Source organism: Aotus nancymaae, unplaced genomic scaffold (assembly GCF_030222135.1).
Source record: "Aotus nancymaae isolate 86718 unplaced genomic scaffold, 86718_ANA_hifiasm-v0.15.2.pri h1tg000002l, whole genome shotgun sequence".
NCBI classification, from domain to species: Eukaryota; Metazoa; Chordata; class Mammalia; order Primates; family Aotidae; genus Aotus; species Aotus nancymaae.
The window spans coordinates 15308053-15324779 of NW_026988413.1; the positions used below are offsets into that span (position 1 = coordinate 15308053).

General features: G+C 42.4%; 2 gene segments (V, D, J or C); both read right to left on the reverse strand.

Annotated features, from left to right (window-relative positions):
- Nucleotides 1–1989: 1989 nt before the first annotated feature.
- Nucleotides 1990–4108, reverse strand: LOC105713685 (T cell receptor beta variable 4-1-like). The segment is given in 2 exon segments: nucleotides 1990–3734; nucleotides 3845–4108. Coding segments are annotated over 2 exon segments (633 nt in total).
- Nucleotides 4109–7178: 3070 nt separating this feature from the next.
- Nucleotides 7179–8161, reverse strand: LOC110567099 (T cell receptor beta variable 3-1-like). The segment is given in 2 exon segments: nucleotides 7179–7723; nucleotides 7837–8161. Coding segments are annotated over 2 exon segments (594 nt in total).
- Between the last annotated feature and the right edge of the window lie 8566 nt (nucleotides 8162–16727).

Genomic DNA, 16727 nt, shown 5'->3' on the forward strand with positions numbered 1-16727 from the left:
TAAAAAATAAGAAAGGGAAAAAAAAAGAGCTGTCTGTCACTGTGATGTTAAGAGCCAACATCACACTGCAGTGGCAAAAGCTGGAAGAATTCCTGTTGAGCATGTGAACAAGACAAGGGCGCTCATTCTCAACATTCCCATTTGAAACAGTAGTGGCGGAAATAGCAAGAGCAATCACACAGGAGAAATCAGAGACATCCTGAAAAGGAAGAGAGGAAGTCAAACTGTCTATAACTATCCATACCTAAAAAGCCCTATAGTCTCTACCCAAAGGCTCCTAGGTCTGAATAATAACTTTAGCAGAGTTCAAGGACACAAAATCAATGCACAGAAATCGGTACTATTTCTATACATCAGAATATCCAAGTTAAAAGCCAAATCAAGAACACAATTCCATTCATAATAGCAACAACAACAACAACAACAACAAAATACACCTAAAAAAACCAGCTAACCAGAGAGGTGAAAGATATTTACAATGAAAATTATAAAACACTAATGAAAACTAATGAAACTAATGAAAACTATCAGAGGCAACACAAAAAATTTAAAAAAAAATTTCATGCTCATTGATAGGAAGAATTAATATTGTTAAAATCAATGCTGTTCCTATCAAGCTACCAATGTCAGTTTTCACAGAATTAGGGGAAAAAATTCTAAAATTCATTTGGAACATAAAAAGAAGAAGGAGGAGGAGGAGGAGGAGGAGGAGGAGGAGGAGGAGGAGGAGCAGCAGCAGAAGCAGCAGCCTGAGCGCCCAAAGCAATCCTTAGCAAACAGAACAAAGCTGGAGGTATCACACTACCCAACTTCAAACCATGCTACAAGGCTACAGTGACTGAAGCAGCATAATACTTGTACAAAAGCAGACACATAGACCAATGGAACAAATTAGAGAACCAGAGATAAATCTACCCCACTAAAACCAACAATAACAAAGTCAACAATAACAGGCAATGCAGAAGGGACACGCTGCTCCCCAAATGATGCTGGGAAAGCCGGCTAGCACATGCAGGAAGTTGAAACTAGACCCCTATCTTTCACTATATACAAAAACCAACTCATGATTGATTAAAGACATGAATGTAAAACCTAAAACTAAGAAAGAAAGAAAACCTAAGAAGAAAATCTAAGAAATACCATTCTGGACATAGGATCTGGCAAATATTTCACGATAAAGACTCCAAAAGCAGTTGCAACAAAAACAAAATTTGACAAATGGGACTTAATTAAACTAAAGAGTTTCTGCACAGCTGAAGAAACTACAAACAGAGTAAACACACAACCTACAGACTTGGAGAAAATATTTGCAATCTATGTATCCGACAAAGGTCTAATATCCAGAATCTATAAGAAGCTTGAACAAATTAACAAGCAAAAAACAAACATCTCTATTAAAAAATGGGCAAAGGACATGAATAGACACTTTTCAAAAGGAGACATACATGCAGCCAACAAGCATATAACAAATGTTCAATATAACTAATCATTAGGAAAAATGCAAATGAAAACCACAGTGAGATACCATCTCATACCAGTTTAGAATAACTATTAATAAAAAGTCAAAATATAACAGATGCTGGCAAGATTGCAGAGGAAATGGAAAGCTTATGCACTGTTGGTGGGAATGTAAATTAGTTCAACCGCTGTAGAAAGTAGTATGGAGATTTTTCAAAGAACTAAAAAAAAAAAAAAAAAAAAAAAAACTACCATTTGATCCAGCAATCCAATTACTGGTTATATACCCAAAGAAATACAGATCATTCTATCATAAACATACATGCACACATATGTTCAGTGCAGCAGTATTCACAATAGTAAAGACATAGAATCAACCTAACCAGCAATCCAATTACTGGTTATATACCCAAAGAAATACAGATCATTCTATCATAAGCATACATGCACACATATGTTCAGTGCAGCACTATTCACAATAGCAAAGACACAGAGTCAACCTAAATGCCCATCAATGTGGACTGGAGACACTATGCATCCATAAAAAGAACAAAATCATATTCATTTCAGCAACATGGATAGAGTTGGAGGCCGTTATCCTAAGTGAATTAATCCAAGAACAGAAATCCAGACACCAATACATGTTCTCACTCATAAGTGGGAGCTAAAGATTGAGCACACGTAGACACAAAGGAACAGTAAACACTGAGACTTGAAGGCTGGGGGTGAGAGGAAGGTGAGGATTGAAAAACTACCAATTGAGTATTAAGCTGATGATTTGGGTGACAAAATTATCTGTATATCAAAGCCCCACGACATGCAATTTACCCAGGTAACAAACCTGGACATATAGCCCTTAAAACTAAAATAAAAGTTGGAAAGACAAAATTTTTTATAATCATCTTAATAGATATAGAAAAAATATTTTTAAAAAATTCAACATTCTGATTAAAAACTCTTAGCAAACTAGGAACAGAAAAAAATGTTCTCTACCTGATAAAAGGCATTCATGGAACATCTACAGTTAATATGATACTTAATGATCAAAAACTGAAAAATGACTGGATGCTTTTTCCCTAAGATTAAGAAGAAGACCAGGATGCCCATTCTCATCTTTTCTATCCAACATGGCCATGGAGATCCTAGCAAAGCACACAGTGGGTAGGTGATGATGTTATACAGCCTTTATTCACAGAGGACCCAAAGAAGAGTCGTGGAAACCACAGGACATGAAGTGTCAGGAGAACACAGCTTTTCACAGGACGGTGTCTGACCCAGTGCAGGGTGTGACTCTGTGGTGACACAGGTGATTGTTGAATGGGTTCTTATAAAAATCTTAAGCTAAACAATTGTTCTTACAGCATGCTTGCTTTATTTCATGGTTTTGTTTTATTTTATTTTATTTTATTTATTTTTAGATGGAATCTTGCTCTGTCGCCCAGGCTGGAGTGCAGTGGCGCAATCTCGGCTCACTGCAACCTCTGCCTCCTGGGTTCAAGTGATTCTCCTGCCTCAGCCTCCCAAGTGGCTGGGACTAAAGGTGTGCACCACCACACCTAGCTAATTTTTGTATTTGTAGCAGAAACAGGGTTATTGACCAGGCTGGTCTCGAACCCCTGACTATGTGATCCACTCATCTTGGCCTCCCAAAGTGCTGGGATTACAGGCATGAGCCACCCTGCTTAGCCTATTTCATGATTTTAAAAAGCATTTAAAGAAAACTAGATCTAAATATGTTTATATTTTTTAAAAATCAGTTGACAGAGCAGAGTCACATTCAGGCAAAAGAAAACCCACACTCTAAATATATGCATAGCGTATAAAGTTGCCACATAGATGAATTAGCAGGTGCTATGATGTTCTGAAGCTTCTGTTGGGGCCCTTGCAGGAAGTGTTCACGCAAGCCCTCCATGCTCCCCACAGCTTCCTGCCAGGCCCCAAAGGTTTCTGCACAGGAAAACGGTGACTCTGCAAGGCTGTGTCTTGGCTGCTGGCGCAGAGATACAGGGCCGAGTCTTCTGGCTGCAGGGCATGTAGGTGAAGGTGTAAGTGAGAGCTGTCGGGGCATTCAGGTGAGAAGCGAATGGGCACACTTTCATTTACATAGATTTCCTTATAGTTGTAGACAAACATGAGCTCTGGCGGCCTCTTAGCTTTCTGCTTGTACCAGTACATAGCATTGTGCCCCAGGTGTTGTTCACATTCCAAAGACTTCTCATTCGTCATTCCCGTGACCAGGTGTTTTGGTGTCTGGGTAACTCCGGTGTCCATGGAGACTGTGGGGGAAAAGGGACAACATTCAGGCAGAGCCCAGGAGGAGGGTTGTTGCTGCAGCCACAAGGAAAAAGCCTGGAGTTCAAGGACAGGCAATTTGAACCCAACTCACCTGCTCCCAGGAGGCAGAGAAGCGCACAGCAGAGCAGCCTGCAACCCATGCCAGCCTGGGGTCTGAAATGGGGCCTCTGACTGAGATCCTCTGGGCGAGGGGCTGGGCTCTGGTCTCCTTGGCCCTGGTTGGTGGTTTTTCCTGTGATGTCACTGCTCCTGACAGTTTCCCCAGACCCAGGGGCTGTTTCCTCCTGATCGCTTTGCATCCTTTCTAAGTTCTGACAGAAGGTAGATATGAATTGGCTGGGTTGGGATGAATGGCCTGGGCAGAAAGGGCAGAGGCAGCTTTTTATTTCCCAAGGATATTCCTCTGACAGGGGTTCCTTTGCTCTCAGCTGCTTCCTCATTATGTAGCTTCTCCCTCTATCTCTGTCCCCCTGTCTTTCAGGGCCCCTCTCAGCAAGAGACCACTCCCATTCAAGGAATCTCCTTCTCCCCTGTGGGATCACATGAGACAGCACCTTTCAAAACGCCCCTTCCCTCGATGTCTAAGGGTAGTGGAGTCCTTTTTGCCCGGCTCTATGGAGGGAGGATGACTGCATGACCATGGATGCAGTGTGGACCAGTGCCCACCATTCAAAACATTTTTTGGTAAAGCACAGATGACCATATATCTTGGAATAGGGAATCTTTTGTCTATAATAAATGAATGATTGAATTGGTGAATGCAAAAAGACGGAAACAGAACAGCCAGGACCCACTCTCCTCTCTAAAGGCTAACGTAGAGCTGCGCTCTAGAGGCATCAGGCTCAGAGACTGATGATTTAACACATTGGGAATGAGGAGCGTTCATAATATTAATTTATATAATTTGTAATATTAATATATAACATATATTAATTTATAATATTATTATAAATGAAACTATATTTAGATATGTATGCCCCACGGAAAGGGCATGACTATGATGCTAACCAGCAACCAGGCACTGGGAGGGAGCTGAGGGAGCAGGATAGGGATGAGCCACCCTCTGTCCCTGAAGTGGAGGGCATGGGGCTTGGCTGGGTTAGAGTTAACATACACAGGATGCTGAAAAAGAACAACACAAGGTGTGTGGAGCAAGGGAAAGGGAAATCAGCTTGAAGCTGATGTTATGTGCTAGAGGTGAGTACAGCCACGCTCTGGGTTGAGGTCCGGATGGCTCCCCGTGGGCAAGATCCCTCCTGGCCCATCTCTATCCCTTCCCCAGGTCCCAGTCTCAGAGGTTTCACTGGAGCACAGCTCCTCCCTGTGGCCAAAGCAGCACTTGGCCACTCACCAACCCAGTGTCAGCACCCAGGCGGGTTCCACACCCCACAAAACTGAGCAGCAGGGATGGATTTGAAAGGCCAGGGAGGAATGAAGAGGAAGGAGGTAATGGCAACAACACAGAGAGTCTGCAGCCAGAACACCAGGCATCCACACACCTTGAACATTCTAATTTTTTATTCAACAGAAATTGTCTATGTCTGAGTCTGTGTACCATGGCAACACCTTATCTCTACCAAAATTACCAAAAATTAGCCAGATGTGGTGGTGCATGCCTGTAGTCCCAGTTACTCAGGAGACTAAGGTGGGAGGATCGCTTGAGCAGGGAAATCAAGGCTGCAGTGAGCCGTGATTGCATCACTGCACTCCAGACAGAGCAAGAAACCGCTCCCCCACGCCGCCCCGTGAAGAACAAGTAAAGGAAAAGAAAAGAAATTGTCTATGTCTGGACCCCTAGTAATAAGCATAACAGACAATATCCCAGCCCTCTGGAGCTTATGGACCAATCTGACTTGTTCAACAATACTCCTTGAGCAACAGCTAGGAGCAAGCAAAAATCACCAACACTTTCATCCCCAGAATTCTATCTGAGTAGGGAAATTAAACATATTCAGACAACAACTAGAGAATAAAAATGTATCTCACAGGAAGTTTAAGAAATGTAATCAGTATGTCAGTGTTCAACCACTTCATACATGTGATGCCATATTTCCTCATATATTAAATCAAGGGAACTGAAATGAAATGGTCTCCAAAGCCCTGCCATTTCTAAAATGTCAGAAACCACATCAGGTCAGTTCTGTGGAGAATTTTCCAACTAGGAACCAGCTGGATGACTTCCTATGGGTCATTTCTACTTCACTGCATAAGCTATTTATGCTTTGTGACCATTTAGTTATTGGCATGGCATCAGTTTTCTTAAAATGTACTGTTATGCCAATATTGAAATGAACACAAATAAACACAAAAATTAAATGATTCATACTTTCTAAGTGATTTTTACCATCTATTTATTGTTGTATTACATCAGTATTACCATTTTGTGATGATAATTGTGATTGTGTAAGAAAATCCTTTTTGTTTTTCTGGGCCAGGTCCTAAGTTCTGTATGCAGTTGGTGGGCCTCCAGAAGGCCCAGCAGAGAACAAATTCTAGAAGGCCGAAGACATGGGCAGGGAAGGCAGAAGATACCCAGAGCCGGAAGGCATTAGCATTCAGACCCAGTGACAGTGGAGAGTCGTGGTGGGTACGCTGTGATTCCCACTAAGACCCTGGAAAGGCCATGCACTAGCAATGAGGACCACATGCTGGGGCTCCCTAAGAGGGAGGGCAAAGCTGAAATAAACCCTAGCAAGTCCTACATTCAACCCTCCCAGAATAAAACCCAACACTCTTTCCAAGAGATAACATAATCCAGAGCCTCAAGCCTATGTCATCCACAATACTTCACATAAACCCTTTCTAATCTTTCATGTAGGATATTTAGAAGTCTCCTAACCATTCATGCCACCCAAAAAATCTATCTCCTTTCTGATCCATACTACGACCAGTGTTACTGTACCAAAATATCAGTTTCATCACGTTGTTTCACTTGGAATAGGACCAATGGCTCATCACTGCTTAGAGATTTGTGTTCAAAGTCCTTTCCATGTCTCCCAATAACCCTGTCATCTAGCTGTTGCCTGCTCTTGAGGAGAATTCAAGATGACATTCATCAGAATTGGGAGGGATTCTTGCTGGTCACCATCCTTGAAGAGAAGGAGTGCACAAGCCTGTCTCCGTCGGCTTCTCCCCAGCACTTTCCAGTTTACCTATTGCCATGGAATTTCATGTTTCTCAAAATAGTTTTCCGTTAAATAGAGTACTTACTGAGCAACAGAACTGTCTCTGGTCATAGGAATATTTGCCTTCCCCTCTCCTTTATGCTTGTGCTCATCAATCATTTTTAGCAACAGTGTGTTTTTTATTATAACGTTATATAAAATATGTACCAATGTGTGCAGTACAGAAAGTCAAGAAATGGCTTTCTCCATCAATTAAGATCTTCAGTGCATGGGGCAGGCTCCTGTTTTGTTTGTGGCGCCCTAATACTTTAGTGGCTTTGTTGTGAAGCGCGGCTCTAGCTGATAAACAATTCTGAGACTTTGCTGTGCATACGAAGGAGGACTTCTCCACTGGGTGCACTGGCAGGCTGCACTACAGACTGAAACTCCATCAGAGCCCACCAGGGAATGGAGACTGGAGCCTTGGGTGCAGGTGCACACACCGCCCCACAGCTTCCTGGCTGAGCCGGGAGGTTTGTGCACAGAGATGCAGTGACTCTGCAGGGCTGTGTCTTGGCTGCTGGCACAGAAATACACAGCAGAGTCACCAAGCTCCAGGGACTCGATGTGAAGATTTAAACGAGCTTTGTCTGGAGACTCAGGTGAGAAGCGATTTGAAACTGTTTCATTTAAAATGAGCGCCTTATTATTGTAGCTGAACATTATCTTCAGAAGTTTTTTAGAGTCCTGCCTATACCAATACATAGCATCATGGCCCAGATTTTGTTCACATTTAAGGGACTCCTCCTTTCCTATCTGCGTGACCAGGTATTTTGGAGTCTGGGAAACGGCTGAGTCTGAGGGACCTGCAAAGGAAAGAAGCAGAATTCAGACAAATCCCAGGAGGGAGGCTGCTGTCGTCACGGTGAAAAGATTTAGGGACTCCAACAGGATCATGTCAGCTGGGCCCAGGACTCACCTGCTTTCAGGAGGCAGAGGGCCACGCAGCAGAAGAGCCTGCAGCCCATGGCAGAGTCAGGCAGAGCAGGCAAGGCGCAGGGCAGGATTCTGGTCTGCAGTGGTGAGAAGAGTAGGCTGTGGTTTGCACTGCCACTGAGAGGACTGCGCCAGTGAGGTCACAGCCTGATCCTTCCCCATTCTCAGGATCTCCTCTAGCATGCTCCTCCTTTCCATGCCCTGCACTTGCTCCTTATAGGAGTGTTTGGAATTCCTGGGAATAGTTGAGAAGGGGGACTTGTGGCCTCCAGGATGTGTCTCTGACAGTCATTCCTGCCCCAGCAGCTCCCTCCCTCCCTCCCCACTCCTTACCCGGGATCTGACCACCTCCTCCCTTCATCTTCCTTTTGGACCCCTCAATCAGAGTCAGGCTGGTTTTCTTCTCTGGATCTTTTGCTTCCCCTTCCCAATAATGCAGGATGTTGTTTTGCTCTCTTGAATCTTTGCTCACTTGAAGGTCTGATCAGTGGTCAGTGGTCCCCTTGTTTCAGAAGAAATTGGCTTGGGATTTCCCCTGAATACCAGCCACTGCCACTTAACCCACGATTGTGATGCTAGTTCACAGCAAACACTGTTGAAGGGTCATTGTTGGGAGTGACCTGCAGCCCTGCTCCCTGTGAGGTTCTTATCTGTCCAAGGGGCAGATCTCTGAGGAAACAGGAGGCTGCTAGAGAACATGAAGTCGCTGTGTGCTGGGAACGAACGGCAATGAAGGCAAACAACATGGCAGTCGGGGAAAACAAAAGTAGGTGACGGTACTGCCCTTGAGCTGTCCGCAGATAATCCTTCTTGGTACAAAGTTGACAACCAAGCTTATTCCGGGGTGTCTCAACTTGGGCACTGCTGCCATGCTGGATCAGGCGATCATTTGTTGCCGGGGGCTGTCCTGTGCAGGTAGGGTGCTTAGCGGCATCCTTGGGCCCTACGTACCTGATGCCAACGTGACAACACAAAATGCCTTTGCATTGCTAAATTGTCCCCTGTTGAGGACCACTGTCCCCTTTATTCCTGCCAATGGTGCTCCCCTCCTCTGCCAGCCATCATCCACCCCAGCCTCAGGGGTGTAGCAGGGCCACAGCTCCTCCTGCTCTGGTCAGCAAGGCCCAGAACTCAGACCTCAGTGCCTCTGTCAGTGGCCCCAGGTCGGCAACTGCCAGGAGGAAAACCAGGGACCAGCACTGCCAGAAAGGCATTTCACACACACACACACACACACACACACACACGCAACCATGGTAATACTGTCATCTACTAGTGAAATCCCTCCAAAGACAGACCCTGATGGTTCATTTGTGATTTACTAAACACAGAACCTGTAGTAGGGATGGATGCAGCACTAAACAAAAGAAAAATGACCACCATCCTTCTTGGAACCTCAAGCATGCTTTATTTGTTTGCAGTCATTGAATGGCTACTTAGTGCAAAGCATGAGTAAACAACATTCTCAGTCTCACGATGCTTATAATCCAATAGGAACCAAAAGACATTCACACCTGCAGACTCAGAATATGAAATACATGTTACACGGAGGCCAAAAATAGTATTTACATTTAAATACTTTTCATAAAGCATCCCATTTCCTCATCTATGAAACAATGGGCAGAAATAAATAATTTTCAACACTCTGTCTAGCTCTAAAATTCTGTGAACATAACCAGGTACTCCCCTAGATGTGAGTCTTACTCAGTAAGTACCTCATTGCACTACACAGCTGATATGGGAAGCTTTTCAAAGAAGGAAAGAAAGGGAGGGAGGGAAGATAGTGAAATGACAGGCTACATACAATGGTGATGGTGATAACTACATAAAGATGTCACCATTCTTAAAGAGTAGACTTTAAATAAATATGTATCTCACTATCTTATGCAAGTGTTTTTAACAAATCAGACGGACAGGCTCTGGGTGAGGTACTGGAATGAAACTGATAGAAAGAAACTTGCATCACATGAGGTGATATTAGTTCCGGTTGTTGTTTCGCTTTTTACAGGAGACTTGGAAAGCAAAAGTGTTTTATTGTCCATCGAGAATTGCCCAAAGGATAGAAAAGAACAAATAAATTGATGATTCACGTCTTCTTTTCTGACAGGGCCCACTGTGCTGGAGAAGGGGAAACAGCTGTGGAAAGGAGAGAGCTTAAGAGGCTGGGATCCCTGGGATCCAGCTTCCAACAGGAAGGCCAATGAGGGAAGAAAACATAATAATTTTATCATGTAGACAGCTTAATCCACAAAAAGGTGGAGAGTTGTAGGGGCAAAGGGAACGAGGCAGAAGACTGCAGAACACATAGAACTGAGTGATATCAGGATGCGTATCTGAACATGGGTCACATTTCTGGCTGTCCAATATTTAAATCCCATCTCATATTTGGGAAATTCCCCAAAGTTTGGATCTCAGCAGGAAAGGCAAGTGTGTTAATATGTTTATAAGCAAAATCTTCCACCCCCTTCTAGAATCAAAATCTCCATGTCTGCCTCTTCCTTTGACACTTCTCATGAGAATACGGCTATACCTGGCAGAGCTGTCTCCTTCCCCCAGCTCCCCAAGAACTCATCGGAAAGCTGTGCTGTGTCCTCTGGCAGAATAGAATGGATGAACAATCTCTTGTGCCCAATTATGTCAGATTTAGTTTCCTGAGCAGAGTCTAATGAAGATTTCATTTCATCTGATTCTGTCTGTCTCTTCTCTGATGCTCAAAACCGGGTTTCCAGGTCTGCAGAGGAACAAAGGCCATGGCTTCACTTCCATTCTACCCAGCTGGCTGCTAGTTACTGGAGACTCTGACCCTGATTTAAAAAAAAAAATTCTTTCATGCTGACAAAAATACAAAAGTCAACATGCATATCAGCTCATGGGATCATATCCTGCGGTCGAACAGCAGCTGCCAGTTTTCCAAATGAAATTCAAACCAAAGCCAGATAACTACAGAATGAGTGGCACCCGCAGTGGGGAGCTGCCTTTAATTGATTCCTAAAAACTAGGAAATATTAAGGAGTAAGGGAAGGAGCAGTGCCCGGAATGAGGAAGGGGGAGTCTTCTTAGCCTGTTCAATATTTCCCATTGCTGATAGTTTAACCTGTGAGTTTAAATACTAATCCTGTATTCACATGCCTCTTCCACAGGGAGTATTCTCCTAATCACTTTCACTTAACATCCTGATTCACTCTGCTCCACACCCCTTCTGTTCACAGGCAACACTGTAGCCACCACTGCCAGTGATCCTTGGTTTGTCCCACCCTCACTTCCCCCATCATCTACCTAACACCATGTTTCCTGAAGTCTGATAGGCTCATCACTAGTAGTCCTCAACATAATTTTAGATAGTACTCAGATGAGCATTTTTATTTGAAAAGCATGTGTTCGTTTTAGCATGCATTAGATAAAAAAGCCATCAACACAAGAAATGTTGATCTTACTGCTTAAAAAGAGACTAAAAAAAAAGTCTACTTAAAAATCAAAATGTAAGTAGTTTACATGCAAAAAAAAAACTATAAGAATGAATAACTGAAGTCCGGAAACTGAAGGCTAGAAACCATCACTTAGTATTTTCCTTGCATGCCCTTTATTGCTTTAGATGGCTAGATAACCACTCCAGTAGCCAGATGGGACTACTTTTCTCGTCTCAGGATTTTTTGTGTGGGAAATTGCAAATGATCCTAGATGACAACTCATACCACCTAACCCCAATCTGGCAACTCTCACTCTTTTGCTCCTGGAAGGAGTCCAAATGATCAAGCCCAGGGCACATGAGAGGCAGTTTTCTAGGTCATAACAGCACATGAGCCAATTATTCTAAAATGTTATGCTCTACAATGCTGTCCTTTTTATATGGGCTAAGATCTCTGAAGAATCTCTGGGGAAGTTCCAAGAATGATGCAGAATTAAACAGATTCTATCACCTCGCAGGTTAAAGCATCAGCAATGGAAAATATTGAACAGGCTAAGAAGACTCCCCCTTCCTCATTTTGGGCACTGCTCTTTCCCTTACTCCTGAATATTTCCTAATATTTAGGAATCAATTAAAGGCAGCTCCCCACTTTGGGTGCCACTCATTCAGTAGCTATTCAGTGTCTGTACAGTAGTTATTGAATGTCCCACAGCCCAAGGCTCTTTTTAGAGGCTTTGAAGCAAAGTCCCATTTCCCTTCTTTCTCCCTTAGAGCTCTGGTTCTCAACTGGGGATGATTTTGCCTCCCAGGTGACATTTGGCAATGTCTGGAGACATTTTGGTCGTTATGACTGGGGGCAAAGGTATTTCTGTTTTCATCCAGAGACCAGACATATGCTGATAAACATCCTGCAATGCACAGGACAGTTATCCACAGCCAAGAACTATCTGGCCCAGCATGTCCATAGTGCTAAGGTTGAGAAACTCTGCTGTTAACTAAGTCATCTTCATAGCAGTAATATTTCAAATGTAAAAGAAACAGAAACTACTTTAGGAGTGATAATTTGCTCAAGCAGAAATAGATCCTGATAGGATGTTTCAAATGTATTGCATAGATGTTAAATCTGGCTACAGCTGGCTAGGAGTTACTTCTCACTGAGATATACTCAACTGCATGCTTCTGTCATGTTGCATTAATTCTGAAAATTCCTACTCCAGCAACCTATTTCTTGGATTTTCCAGAATTCCAAATAGTTCAAGCAATTCTTCTGCCTCAGCCTCCTGAGTAGCTAGAACTACAGGCTCACACCACCAAGCATGGCTAATTTTTTTTTTTTTTTTTTTTTTTTTTTGTATTTTAGTAGACACAGGGTTTCGCTATGTTGGCCAGGATGGTCTAGATCTCTTGACCTCGTGATCCGCCTGCCTCAGGCTCTCAAAGTGCTGAGATTACAAGCGTGAGCTACTGTGCCCAGCCCTGTTCTCCCTTATTATATTCATGGCATCACTGTTGAGTGCATGAACCCTGAAGTGAGGCCGCTTAAATGTTAACCATAGATTGGCCACTTAACAGCTATGAAACTTCAATAGACTCCCTTGACTTCTTTTAGCCTCTTTCTCCACATCTCTTAAATGGTGAAATTTATGGCACAACACTTACAGTGCTGTCTGTGAGGATTAAATGAGCTGATGCATGTAATCCACTTCCACAGTGCTGGACACATACTAAATGCTCTATAAGTTTCAGTTGTGTTATGTGATAAGAATTTTGTGGCTGGGCGCGGTGGCTCACACCTATAATCCCAGCACTTTGGGAGGACGAGGCGGGCGGATCACGAGGTCAAGAGATGATGACTACCCTGGCTAACATGGTGAAACCCCGTATCTACTAAAAATATAAAAATTAGCTGGGTGTGGTGGCACACGCCTGTAATCCCAGCTACTCAGGAGGCTGAGGCAGGAGAATTGCTTGAACCCAGGAGGTGGAGGTTGCAGTGAGCCAAGATTGTGCCACTGCACTCCAGCCTGGTGCCTGGCAATGGAGCAAGACTCTGTCTCAAAAAAAAAAAAAAAAAAAAGAATTTTGCATTATCTTGGCATCCGGATTTTGGTGAACTTACTGAGAGAAGTATTTCATAGTGGTCAGGATCACAGACTCTAAAGGAAGATTTCCTGGGTTGAAATGCTGATGTTACCATGTACTTGGTATGTGATTTTGGTCAAATCCCTTAGTTTTGTGTGCCTTAGTTTTCTAATCTGTAAAGTGGGAATTATAATAGGTATGTTACATGGTTGTTGTGAAGATTACTAAATTAATAAAGGCAAAAATTTAAAATATCCCTGACATACACAGCTTACTATGTATGTCAGTATTCTACATACTTCCTGACTTACTCAATAAGTACTTAGAATAAGTACAGTAAGCTCAAGATAATAAGCTCAAGATAATTATAAGCTATTAGCATTTTTAACTTTCCTCTTTTTCTCTATTATAATTTCAATTAACAGCAATCTTCTTTTTCTTAGGGAAACAAATTGTTCCTTTAATAATGAAAAGTTGAAGAACCACCTGTTGGGTACTATGCTTACTGCCTGGGTGATGAGATTGTTGGGACCCCAAGCCTCAGTGTCACATAATTTACTTATGTAAAAAATCTGCACATGTACCCTTTAATCTGTAATAAAAGTTAAAATTTAAAAAAGAGAAAAGTTAACAAGGATATGTAAGACCGCAGCGGTCGTAATACAAAGTATATAACTATAAAAGAGTCTATGTTATTAAACATCAAAAGTACAGTAGTCCCTAGAATAAACATTTACAGTTGAGATGCCCAACTGCTTAAGATTTTTTATCTGGGAATCCAGATGTCTGTAGCTCCATCCTGTGGCCTTACTCCAGTCTCACTTACCTATTAGGGAGCACAGTTCCCACCAGGTGAATTTGTTACTTTCAGTCCCATGACTTTCTGGAAAAGTAGGCAAATGTTAATGTTTAAAATTGATGTTGAATTATCTTCTGCCTGTCACAGAATTTAGATTTAGAGTTGTGAGCTTATAGTGAAATCACTTTTCTGGCACCTGTGTTCATGAATGTCAAGACAAGTCTGGAGGTATAAATAGCTGTGGATGAAAAGCTGTTATCCTATTTCCCAGTCCAGGCGAAGTGAGCAAACATAAAGACCTTCATCTTCCTTGCTCTCCTGGGCGCTGCTGGTGAGTCTCTTTTAATGAATGAATCAGTAGTTGTCTACCATAAACTTAAGTTTGTACTTTGTTCTCTGAAAGATGACAATGAATGTTGAATCTGGTCTCTATTCAAAAAGCTTAAAATACTGAAATGACAGTGTAAAATACTTATGTTTGTGGATAATTAAATATCACTTGTTGGAAGAAGATCACAGTGAGCAAAAGTGATCAGGGTAGAAGTTAAAAAGATGCAGGACTTGAGACTGGGAGTGGTGGCTCACACCTGTAATCCCAGCACTTTGGGAGGCTGAGGTGGGTGGATCACAAGGTCAAGAGTTCAAAACCAGCCTGGCCAACATGGTTGTAGGGAGTCAGCCCTACATCACCCATGAGTACCCCGAGTTTGGTGGTGACAAAGGAATGAGAAAAAGATTAAGAGAGACAGTGGGACCCAGGGCCATCACTTTATTACTTTGGTGGAGGCAATGAAGGCCCCGAGCTCTGATCATCCACACTATTTATTGATTACAATCACTTTGATCTATAGGGTGGGGTGGAGTGATGGTGGAGTGAATCAGTGAGCCAGAAGTGAATCGGTGAGCCAGAACTGGTGTGTCATTTTAAGGATTGATAACAGTGGCAGTTTGGGAGTTTTACAAAATAAGAACATGTGGTTATCTTTAGCTTATTATCTACATACAGCTGGTGGAACATGGGCCTTACAAGGAGCCTACAAGTCTGGCTACATCATAGTGCTACGAAGGGGTTTTACGTCCTTGAGCACAATGTTTATGGTAACATGATAACAGAGCTGAGGTCACCCTGCATTGGAACATCAGGCATAGAGAGGCCTTCCTCCTCAGAGGCCTCCTGTGGCCTTCCGCAGTTTGTTGTTCCTGGTTTATATGTTACTCATAACCAATTTAGGTAGGCACTCTGTAAGCCCTTTCTCCTTTGCTGCTTTCCCCAACACATGGTGAAGCCCCGTCTCTACTAAAAATACAAAAATCAGTTGGACGTGGTGGCAGATGCCTATAATCCCAGTGACTCAGGAGGCTGAGGCAGGAGAATTGCTTGAACCCAGGAGGCAGAGGTTGCAGTGAGCCGAGACCACGCCACTATACTCCAGCCTGGGTGACAGAGCAAGACTCCATCTCAAAAAAAAAAAAAAAAAAAAAAAAAGATGCATGACTTGCTCTCAACTTCTGGATAAAATTAATGAAGAAGGAGAGAAAAGGAAAAGATAGCCCAGATTAAAGAGGCACCTATCCTGACCTTTCCAGGAATTTGTAATTAATAATTGAAACTAATCATGGCTTTTAAAATGGGTGCAGGTGTCAGAGCCTGCATCTTCTCCACACTAAAGGACCAGAGAGACAGAACCAAGGAGTCTAATGGGAAAAGCTATTTTCTTTCTCATGGATAAAAGCTATGGGCTGTATTTTACAATACTTTTGCCACAGAAATCTCTCTGGTGTAAAGTAACGTCATTTCATATATAATAGAGAAGTTATGAATTCTCCTTTTATACTACTAAATTTTATATGACTAATAATACTAAATTTTCTTGAGTTGGGCAGGTATACATTCAATACATCCGTCTACACACTTGGAAACTTCTTTCCTAAAACTATTTAAAATATCTGAACAATTGGGGCTCATAAAACATAACCACAAACTTTTGGAGCTACAAGATATCTTAATAAATCAGTGAGCTAGACTTTAAAAGCTGAATAAATTCATAAGTTGGAAAGATAATTGGGATAAGAGGAAAGGCTGAAGAAGGTCACCCTATAATGTTCTGTAAAATGATTTTAATAGAAATTGTAGGCTGGAACCAAAAAGAGAAATTGGGATAGCAAAAGTAGAACTCTCTCATTTCCTTCTAGACCAGAACATTATCAGGTGTCTTTGAAAAGCCTTCTTTCTCCTACCGTAGGGGGCTCTCTCTCCCATAACATCTCATCAACCACCACAAACCCACATCAGCATGATTACTGAAAAGCCTTACACCTAACTGTGTGGCTGGTGAGCAGAGTTCTATATAAAAAGTATTCCTTGAGCCTCAGGAAGTGATATTCAGGACATTTACTGTGTCAAGAGTTTCTGATCTTTGAGTGTGTTTGTGTGTGTGTGTGTGTGTCTGAATAGTAAATATATTAAAGAATGTGTTTGTCAAAGTTAAAGCATAAATTTAAAATTAAATACTTATAATGTTACAAGTGGATATAATTTAAAGGTATGGAATAATAAATTTTCCCTTCAGATGACCTTAAAACCACC